At 46.4% G+C, this 10,870-nt stretch overlaps 1 protein-coding gene across 1 annotated transcript; it reads left to right on the top strand.

The window, feature by feature from the left end:
- The first annotated feature begins 83 nt into the window (after positions 1 to 83).
- LOC118213685 (small ubiquitin-related modifier 3-like) lies at positions 84 to 3,621 on the top strand. The gene is made up of 4 exons (XM_035392719.1): positions 84 to 240; positions 1,509 to 1,637; positions 1,968 to 2,039; positions 2,723 to 3,621. Exons 1-4 carry the CDS (start codon positions 220 to 222, stop codon positions 2,783 to 2,785), a joined length of 285 nt encoding a protein of 94 aa, XP_035248610.1. The 5' UTR covers positions 84 to 219; the 3' UTR covers positions 2,786 to 3,621.
- Positions 3,622 to 10,870: the final 7,249 nt, after the last annotated feature.

The raw sequence follows: 10,870 nt of genomic DNA, 5'->3' as shown, positions 1-10,870 counted from the left end.
CGCGCGACCAAGAAGTTTAAAATATATATGCGCGCTCCCGGGTCCGCGTTCCCGATATAAAAACACCACGTGACCTATTACAGTCCAATCGGTTTGCAGAGAACAATAGACCAAGTGCGCTCCCGACAGCAGAGAGGACTGGGAGAGGTAGGAAAGAGCCAGCCAGAAAAATCATCTGCAAATTCTCCGCACATCTACAAATCAGCGCTAAACGACAGCATGTCTGAAGAGAAGACAAAGGTAAAAACGCGATATATACAAAACAGCATTAACGACCAGTTGTATGAGGTTTGTCAGCTCTAAATTTGTGCAAAACGGTTTTACGATGGCCGGATTGCGAATCTGAGCGGGTGAAATGTAAAGACAATGGTTGGCCTATGTGCCGGTTTGGTAACCGGTATCTGTGATACACCGCTGCTTTCGGTAGAATACTACAAATAATAATGTAAAATATCCTGTGATGCGCGATCTGTTGAGTGAAGAGCACCATTGAATCTGCGCCATTGTTTCTGTCTGCCGCGCAATCTCTTCGGGATGGAATTCAGCTTCTGCGTTTGCGGGGTTTTCTTTGTGAAACTGAATTGCTGCCTGCCAGTGTTCTTACGTTTTCTGCGTAGCAAATGCCGCAAGAACAGCGGATCTGAGCGTAAAGATGCACCACATTGAAAAGCCGCCATTAGAAAGCAAAGCGCAAAACTGTTCGGCACAACATGCAATCAATGCTTGCCTGCTGGATGTTATATAACGATTTTGTTGGTGGCTAGCTACTTGCTAACAAATTAACAGCACGTTTTGCGCGAAGTTCTTCGGAAATTGGAAGCAAGATGGTTAAACTGTAAATATGTGCAACCCGCTAAGTTATCCCACAAGGTAACGCTGCGTTGTGCAGGGCAGCTAGCTAACTTCGATTGCTGCAAAACAGCAAGCTATTTAGTTGTAACTAATTGTACAGCTAAGTAGTGCCATGCTTTGCATCAAGCACAGGAAACTTTATTGTCGCTAACTTGCCATGGCTAACCAGCTAGTTGGTTGTAACGTTAGGCTCGTAAACGTTAAGTGTATTTTATTCCTTCAGAAATGGTTGAGTTGCTACCTAGCTAATTCATTCGACAACGTAGTGCATTCTATATGTCTAGTTACACAGTAAAGCTAAATAGCCTGCAAGTTAGATCGCTAGACTGAAGGTAAGATGGACAACGTCTGGAATATGTTTCGGCGCAATAGGACTAACTATGGGTTATTACTCTACAACCACTATACCGGGTGCAGATGCACTTTTTTTATTTTTGTCTTTTGATTTCGGATTGAAGTCTGGTAATTTTATCCTGCTTCGTTTGCGTCCCAGAGTGTTGGTCGCAGTGATATGCGGATGGATTTGAGCGCAAAACGAAAGCAGTTTGTTACCCCTGTGCGCGCGTTCACGCGTGTGTGTTTGTGTGTGTGTGAGAGAGGGAGCGAGCGAGCGTGTGATGGACTGATCCGTGTGTCGTTTTTTTTGTACTTTGCAGGAAGGTGTGAAGACCGAGAACGACCACATTAACTTGAAGGTGGCCGGTCAGGATGGGTCGGTGGTGCAGTTTAAAATCAAAAGGCACACGCCCCTCAGCAAATTAATGAAAGCCTACTGCGAAAGACAGGTGAGCACTTTTTTTCAAATGAAGATATCTTTCAGTTCATTGAGCTCAGGCCAGAACGTGCCGTTTTTTGGTCATCGGCACACGTGCACATGTATGGATCACACACCGTCACGATTTGCCTTGGAAGTCAACCGGTAACCTTGCTGTAAATGAATATCATAAGAACATAACCCAGAGCTGATGTAAATCTGGAGGGAGGGTTTGCAGAGCATGAACACAGTGATGTTTTAAATGGTGGTCTGATTTTATATTTTGAAATTGTTGGGCTTTTGGTCACGCTTATGTAAATATTAATCTTGTAATGTGTAACTTTTTTTTATTTTTTTTTAGGGTTTGTCAATTAGGCAGATTAGATTTAGGTTTGATGGACAGCCGATCAATGAGACGGACACACCGGCACAGGTCAGTATGCCCACCCTAGCGGAGTGACTGTGTTGGTATGAGTGGGGAAATGTAAGGTTGCTGTGTGCTGTGCGTGTGATGTCTTGCTGTGACTGCATCTGCAAGGCTGTGTTTGATGTGAAATGCACTTCATAACAAATGCAATGCCTGTTTCGGGTGGGGGGGGAGGCTTTTTGGGCTGTTTAAGGGCATGCATTTTTCATAACTGCAAACTGCAGACACGCAGCATTGAAGTTCCCTCCCTTCACAGTGGATTGGCTCTTTAAAGGTTGTTGCTGGCAGTCTTCAGCGTCACATGCACAGGAAGGCCACACGGTCTGTTGGGGAGTTCATTTAAAATAAGCTGTTTAGCGCAAGCCGGTTGACGTTATTAGGATTTTCGTAAATGTGTTTTTTTCCGCCCCTCCTGTTAACTTGCGTTCGCTGCTGAAAAGCATTGTCAGGAGAGGGGTCGTGTAACTCACTGAACCCACCCCTGAAGCGCTTCCTTCAAAACGCTGCTTCAGAACACTGCGTCAAAGACAATCTCCTCAGACTCTGTTTCCTTGGCAAACATTTCACGTATTGGATTCGGATGATGATGATGATGATGTTGTGTGTTGGGTGCAGTGTGTGTGCCTGGGAGTTGTTACTGTCGTAAATGTGCCGAGGCTGAACACAAGCCGTCTGGCTCTTGTTTTCAGCTGGAGATGGAAGATGAGGACACTATCGACGTATTTCAACAACAGACCGGGGGCTGCTCCTAAGGACGGACCTCTTTCCTTGCAGACTGTACAGACTTCGTACCCGGAGAACATCAGCTCAGCTATTTTATTTCAGTTTTCCTCCAAACGCTCTTCACCTTTTTTTTTTTTGTTTGTTTTAGTTTTGTTTTTTTTGTAACTCCACCTTCCTCCCACTCCACTCTAAAGGGGGGAATCGTGGGGTTTGTGTTAAATGTTTATGTCAGAGAGGACATGGTTTTAGACAGTGTAAGTGACTTTGCCTGGGGAGTGAGCAGTTTTCAGACACCCTCCCTGGAGTCTGCATCAGTAGTGGTGTCTTCAGGGAGGGGGGAGGGGGAGGGGGGGGGGACTCTAACTCATCGACTTCCTGTTCAAAACTCTGTCCTGTTTAAAAGGTCAGGGAGACAGAGGTCATGACGGGGGCAGGCCAGTTTCGATATTTGTCATGTGGAATTTAGTGTGCCTGTGGTCAGTGTTCCAATGCACAGGGGGGTCGGGGTGGGGGGGGGGATCCCATAGTGATGTCATTAGATCTGCCACAAACTGAAGGAGCAGCAGGCTCTTGGAGTCTCCTGCGGTATGGGGTGTATATTTTAGGTCCGTCTCTGTTCTGGGTACACGTGCAGATGAAGTGTTTTCTCCTTTTTTTTTTAATCAGTGCAGTTTGTTCAAAAGCCTATTTCTCTGCCAATGACCGGTATATGGGAGCTGTTCATTTTCCTTGGACTCAAACCATATCGAGCGAATTGAGGGACGGGAAGCTATTGTAATGGATGAGAGAGAATGAGATTGTGTCTGGACCAAATGCTATACCCAGTATTCTGATCAATAAATGTTTTGAGATTCTACAAAAAAAACCACCGTATGTTTTCCTTTTTAATGCCTCTGAGGAAGCTTTTTTTTTTTTTTAAAAAAAAACAATTTTCTAGGGGTTTTTTTTTTTTTTTCTGCCCTGTTGAGGGGTTGCCATGAACGTTAGAAAAACAGCCGTTTGTAATAAGCTTGCGCTGTCCTCCCTCTCCGCCCCAGACGTTTTGTGGTATAAAAAAAAAGGGAACCTTCCCTGACTCGACTGTCAGCCCAGACGTTCACTTCTCGGTTTTGGGGTGAAGCTTGTCGTTGGCACGCTCGGAGAAACCCCCCTCTCGCTTCGGGGCGCACGTGCAGTCGGGGACGGGCACAGTCGGCGAACACACACACACACACACACACACACACACACGCCACCAATCCTCACACACCTCTCTGCTAATGTGTGCTTTTATTTGTTGTCCTTTACTGCTGTACACAATAAATATAGTTTGGTACCCGGGCTCCTGGTCTCTGCTGGCGTCTTTCGGTTTTTAAGATGGTGGACGGAGTGTAGCACAGTGGGTAAGGAACTGGGCTTGTAACCGAAAGGTCGCGGGTTCGATTCCCGGGTAAGGACACTGCCGTTGTACCCTTGAGCAAGGTACTTAACCTGCATTGCTTCAGTATATATCCAGCTGTATAAATGGATACAATGTAAAATGCTATGTAAAAGTTGTGTACGTCGCTCTGGATAAGAGCGTCTGCTAAATGCCTGTAATGTAATGTAATGTGTGTGGCAGCAGATTTACCTTCTCACAGAAGTCGAATCTCTCTCTTCCTCCTGTTATCTGTGCTTGCCTGGAGCCGAAACCAGTTCAGGCTCTTTTTTTTTTTGAAGTCTAGGGACTGCTCTGTGGGCCGTTGCGTAAACGAGCTGATTAATGGCCGGTCCGACGGGGGAGGTGTCCCGCTGGAGCGGATGTTGCCTCAGAAGCGTAGCCGGTTAGCCGACTGTTCGATCGCCGGTCGCACAGAGATACTCCTCCGAGACTTCGCGCGGCCTGCCTGCACAGCCACCGTTCGTGGGGCACCTGCTTTCTTTCCTTTCTTCTCCCATGCACGAGGGAGGATGCTAACTGCGATGGAATAGCTGCTCAAATTCAGGGCTGCATCACAGGCAGTGAGCCCTAGAGTTATGTCCAGTGCTGCCCTGACTTATGAGTGAGTGCATCTTTACTCGGCTATATTTGCTGTTTTGTCACTGACGCTCTAATCTGATTTTTATCTGAGATGTGGCAGTATGAGGAAGAAGGAAGGGGCGATGCAGTGCAGTGCAATGGCCTCTAAAGAGACAACGGAAGAGTTCCTGTGACTAATCTCAGGCGTGAACTTCGTGCGAAATGTTTAGGAGGGTGTGAGCTTTAGTCATCCTAAACCGAAACGGGTCATCGCTGAGCCTGTGTTACTGGGGACTCGAGCATTCTGGGAGTTTCCCAGACATGACCGCAACCGACCTGACGTCAGCGGGAAATGGTGAGGTACAGACGTCATACCAGGATAACCTCTCCGGTGTCGTGCTACTGAGAGCATGTGATCTCTCACTTAGGCACGTCAAAGAATGATCTTTTTCTCCTGTGTAAAATAGCTAAATATTAACCATTATTATGATGAGTAAAAGTACATTTGACGGATTATAGTGCTGTTAAAGATAACGATGTATAAAATGCGAATGATTTGCGCATCGCAATGTCTGAAAAGTGGGTAAGAACTGCATGGGTGGCAAGTGGAATCTCTGCATTCAGCACGCAACTCACCTGCTTCCCTGTCCGAAGGTGTTACCTGTGCTGTGGAACCGTGTTACATTACATTACATTCCATTACATTCATTTAGCAGACGCTTTTATCCAAAGCGACGTACAAAAAGTGCATTTTCATGATCGTAGACAACTGCTGAACACGGGTTCAGTAAGGTACAATTACTTATTTTGTCCAGCGTTCTGCTGGACAAGGCAAAGGAAGCCAACGGGCTTGCAGATGAATTCTCACTTTACCCTGTAAGTCTGCATGTGTGTTAACCTCCCCCTTTTCTAGATGTTAATTCCCCACACAACTTTTCTGTGAGCATTGCCCGGTTCTCACACCAAACATGTTAAATATTTCAAATGTGGTGAGATGTGTGGTGGAGCCAACTCTGAACCCATGTCTGTAGCCCCCCCCCGTGAGGATTTGGGTTTTAACCACCCCTGCCATGGCACTTCCTGTGCTGCTGTCCTTTCTGTCATACCCTCTCTGCTTTCCCTCCGTACCATAAAAATAATTAACATTTAAATATAGTACTCGGTGTTTTTGGGGTTTTCTTGGAGGTGCCATTAGCTGTTCAGTTATGCTTTGCTGTGTCAGTAGTAGCAGTCCAGGCATAGCCTCACAGAAATCAGATAAGGAGAGGCTCGCTCTCCACCGTCTGTAATCTGGAGGTGTGCTCTGTGATTAGACCGTCAGCATTAAACACAGATCAGCTGACAGCCCGACTCACCAAAATGGACTTCAGGGAGACGTGTACGTCGTGGCTTGTAAGTTTGAAATGTAGTATACGGTGTAAATTTTTTTTTTTTTGGTATCGAGTTTATCATGATATGATTTGGTTCACTTTGTCATCAAGCAGATATTCTTAGACCAATGACCCAAATTAAATAACCAGTAATAGTGTTTCCATGAGTAATATTAATGGTAGTATATTCAGCTGACTTTATTCATTGTTTACAGCCAAGATAAATTTAAATAATAAATAAATTTGCGATGTAAAATATACAGATCATACAGTTGGTTGATGGATTTCCACATCTATCAAAAAAAATATTTTTTTCTCAGATCTCACTAAATACAGTACGCATTTTTGCTAAGGGTTCGCCAACCCTAGTCCACTAGAGGGTGCTGTTCTCACGTTTTCATCTCTTGTAGCACTTAAAATCTAACCCACGCGTGCGTAGACGGTTTGTTTTACTGGTCTTTATCCGTGGATTTAGGAATAGTAGTGTCATTCTAAAGTAGTGCATACATTTTTGCTGCAAATGTAATGGCAAAGTAAATCGTACATGAAAAGTTTGTGCGAACGGTACATTTTATTAATCGTATAACAGCCTACTACAAAGATCAATTCTTCCACTGGTGCCGGATTAGCGTTGTATGCTGTTCAAACAGCCTCAAATATATGTCCACGTGGGTATTAGGCGGTTATTTGATGCACGTACGTTCCATAAAACCGTTAAACTATTTTAATTGTGTTGTTTGGTGAATAACGTTACTTCAAACTATGAACCTGTTTCCATTCCTCAAAAACAAGGTTGTATTTATTTATTTATTCATTTATTTCAGTACGAACAGAAAACTGTTATTACCAGCACCAGTCGTGCACACGTTTTTTCGGACTGCACCCGTATGGTGTTTTCAATGTTTTGAGTTTTCTGTAATTGTCTTCCTTTTGCTGGCCTGCAATTTTAGCTGCTAGGGCTCTTAATTACCTTTGTGGAAGAGCCTCCAGTGGAAGATTTAGATGCAGACATTCCTGCTGGTTCATTCCACAGGGCATAATTGCTGTTATTTACACACATTTAGAACGCAAATCGTCCTCGATACGCTCGTAGGTACGCACTAGCTGTCACTAAAAAAAAACGATCGTCTAAATATATTCGTGCGTGCGGTGCGACAGCTGATCGGTGTAATCAATCTGATAGAGGGGTACGTTTAAAATTTCAATTATTGCCTATCAAAACAAGGAAGAAGTTGTCTTACTCTCCGTGTTGTTGCTGCCGTGGTTCGAGGTGTTAAGAAAATTACATTGGCAACGGGCCCACTTGCTGATAGGGTAATTATCCTCTCTTCATAAAATGCTATTGATAGACTGACGGGCGGAAAATGGAGTTGTTAGACCTTCCTGCTATGTGCACCAAGAACAATTCGGGGAAGTTCTCGCTTTTTTACGGTGAGTTGAATCGAGACAACAATGGAGTTTGTTCAGAGTTTTGTGGGCGATGTGGCTAGGGTTACGTTCAATGTGTACACGCTGGATTTAAAAGGCGATGCATTGTACTGCGGGGCGAAACATCACAATAAAAAAGTCAACGAAAGTCTATTCTTGAAAGAAACAATGAGGGTTGTTTTGAGGAGTGGTTGAGAAATCCAAGTCCTTTTCCTTTGATCTTCATGTCTTTGAACTTGGTCACCCGGTAGAGTTTTCAGTGTGGCTGTCAGTGGTAGGGAGGGGGGGGAGGTGGATGTTCTCTCTGGATTTTATGCAACCCAAGACTGAAAGGTTTTGTACCATTGGTTGACTTGGGTGTGCCTGTCCTGTTACTATAAATTGTTCTGAGGGGTACAGTTCCAGGGGGTGGCCTCGTGTGAACAGACGTCCATGGCAGTGGAGATGGTGTTAAAGTGAGAGGTACAAACAGTTGGGAGTTGGATGAATGGTGGTACTGGAACCTGAGGCATGTCATGTTTTTGGGTGTTCATACATACTTAGGGCAGGGCCCTCCATCTCAAACGTCAGCTACTGGAGGGTGTCTTGTTGCTTTCAGTGTATTTCATCGCTGAAGTGCTCAGTTTCTCAGTTTAAGTCACTGGTTGACCACAGAAGCCTATTTTTCCTTCTCGCTTCCTTGTTCCATTTCTTGCATTCTTTCTTGCATATCGTTTGGCTTTCGTTGGCCAGTTTCTCTTAGGTTTAGCATCAGTATTAGCCCGTTGGACGTAGATGTACAGAACTGACTTGTGAGGTATTAGCAGGCCTGTGGCTGCCACATCTGTTTTTCTCATCTTGTTTCCTTTTGCCAGCAATTGATTTCCCACCATAATACTGTGTACAGGGATTACAGAATTAGAATAAAGTTGCTGTGTAGCATAATTAGCTGGTGCTTTCCTCACACAGTGCTCAGGAAAGAGCAGGAAAAAAAAAACAAACGAACAGACACACACAGGAAACGCAACCCGTCAACAACCTGTCCCCAATCCCGAAGCGAACATCACAGAGTTTTTAACTACGCCGTTCCACGCGGGGCACCAGGAGCCCCCGAAAGCACGTCTGCCAGGTCGGGGTCAGGGTCCGAGTTTCGGTGAGCGGCCCACGCAGTCGCCCCACGCACCCCCCCCCCCCCCCCCGCCTGCTGTCCCAGCGCTAATCCCGCTCTGATTGGTTCTAATGGATCCGCGCGATGCTAATGTGTTTAGCTCAGCTGGATGAAGGCTGGCTTTCATGCTCGCAGGTGAATGATTACAAAGGCCCACATCAAGGCCTGTGTGGGGATATTGACACACTCCTTAAAGGTGCAGGTAATGATAGAGGTAGCAAGGGCATTCCAGCCTTTTTTCTTTCTGTCTTTCTTTTTTCTTTTTCTTTTTTTTTTTTTACTCTCACCCCCTTCATCCTAAACACGGTGTTATTTGATATGTGCAGGTGGGAATTACAGCACTGCCCTTTTTCAACGCACACACACAGACACACGCACGCACGCATACACACATGCACGCGCACACAGACGCACGCACACACAGACACACGCACACACATGCACGCGCACACAGACGCACGCACGCAACAGACACACGCACACGCATGCACACACACACACACACGCACGCGCACAGACACACACGCAGGCACGCATACACACAGGCACGCACGCACACACACACGCACACTCACACGCGCACACACACACAGACGCACACACATACACACACACACACACACTTCACTCAGGCAGTCCTTCATGTTCTCAAACACGACCTTTCCACGAAACGTTGAAAACCAAGGGCAGCGGGCCCCATGCTCAGACACACGCTCTTCCTTCTTATTGCAAAGACTGTTCCAGTGTTCTTCGGCAAAAGCGCAATATCACTTTGTCACTCGTTAGGAGTAAAAGCAGCAGAAAATATAGTCTCTGTGCAAAACTCAAATTTGTTTCTCTTTAACCCTTTAAGGAGTGAGATCATGAACATGCGGTCAGAATGTTCTTAACTGAACATTCTAAAGCTGATGTCACAATCGCTGCTGGTAACTGAGAGCAACGTTCAGAGTTCTATAACACTGATTTAGAACAAAAACCTACCCTTCAAGGGGCATAAAGAACTCCAGAGCTAGAGGAGAGTCACTGAAGTATGTCACGAAGGGCCAGCTCGAGGATCAGGAGTGAGTGAGACTTCTGTGAAGTGGGCTGTGGGGTTGGAGCATCGCTCCTGGGTCTGCAGCAGAGTGAGCCTCTCCTCGTGAAGGAGGCCCCCGTCCACCCTCATACCCTGGACGAGGGGGTGGGGGGGGGGGGCTCTGCGGTCATTCACTACAGCAATCTTTTTTTTGGGGGGGGGGTAGTTGTGATGAGATGCATGCGTAGGCAAATGAGTGGTGGTAAAGTGCTTCCTGTTTGTGGCTTTATCACCCAGACGGGTCTGACTGGGAGGATGAGAAACGGAGGTGTTATCGGGGTGGGGGGGGGGGGTGGATGCCTGGCAGAGAGAGCGCAGTGTGGTCGCGAGATAAACATCGCCAGCCTTTCCGCTGCGGTTGATAAAACCGCGGGCGGGGGCTTTGATTCCGCGAACGCGGTGCTCTTGTGCTGATTGGACCCTTTCATGTCCCCCCCGCGCCCTCTCAGCAGCGTGGGGAAAGCGCTCTTTGTGCGTGCAGTCGAGCGCGTAGCGACAACACTGTGAGCGAGCGGCCCGGCTCGGCGTCGGCCCCGGAACCACAGCCAGGGCCGCGGGCGGCGTGCCCGTACGGAGAGGGGGCCAGACCCACATTACATTACATTTATTTGGCAGACTCTTTTATCCAAAGCGACGTACAAAAAGTGCATTTCATGGTCATGGACAACTGCTAAACACAGGTTCAATAAGATACAATACTTATTTTGTACAGCTGTTTCTAGCCAAGAACACAGTTTAGTTCACACAGTGAACACTATTCTGACCTACCCTCTGCAAAGCCAACTAGGCAGAAGAATAAGCTACAGTATTAGGACAAATACAAATTACCAGAAAGTGCTGGGATGGGGCAACACACTTTTGTCTAACACTTTGGACATTGACCAAAGTGAAGTGACCTTGTTAGACTGGTTGCATGCCTTGAGGGAGGGACGGAGGAGGGAGGAGGGGGGGACGGAGGAGGGAGGAGGGAGGGGGGGGAGCAGTAAGCTCATGGCTGTGGTTTGGCTGTGAGGTGGTCGATGGCTGCAATCAGAGGTGAATGTGTGGATAATTTTATACCTGTAAGGGAACAAACGTACACACTCCAAAAAGTTCTTCAATCAAGGAGTCCAAACT

Source organism: Anguilla anguilla, chromosome 15 (assembly GCF_013347855.1).
Source record: "Anguilla anguilla isolate fAngAng1 chromosome 15, fAngAng1.pri, whole genome shotgun sequence".
Classification (NCBI taxonomy): domain Eukaryota; kingdom Metazoa; phylum Chordata; class Actinopteri; order Anguilliformes; family Anguillidae; genus Anguilla; species Anguilla anguilla.
This window is presented reverse-complemented; position numbering and strand designations above follow the sequence as displayed.

Excerpts from the sequence above, each read along its gene's own strand:
- LOC118213685 (XM_035392719.1), top strand. The coding sequence starts at position 220 with ATGTCTGAAGAGAAGACAAAG. Across the intron at positions 1,638-1,967 it reads AAGCCTACTGCGAAAGACAG|GGTTTGTCAATTAGGCAGAT; the intron begins GTGAGCACTTTT and ends ATTTTTTTTTAG. Across the intron at positions 2,040-2,722 it reads AGACGGACACACCGGCACAG|CTGGAGATGGAAGATGAGGA; the intron begins GTCAGTATGCCC and ends TCTTGTTTTCAG.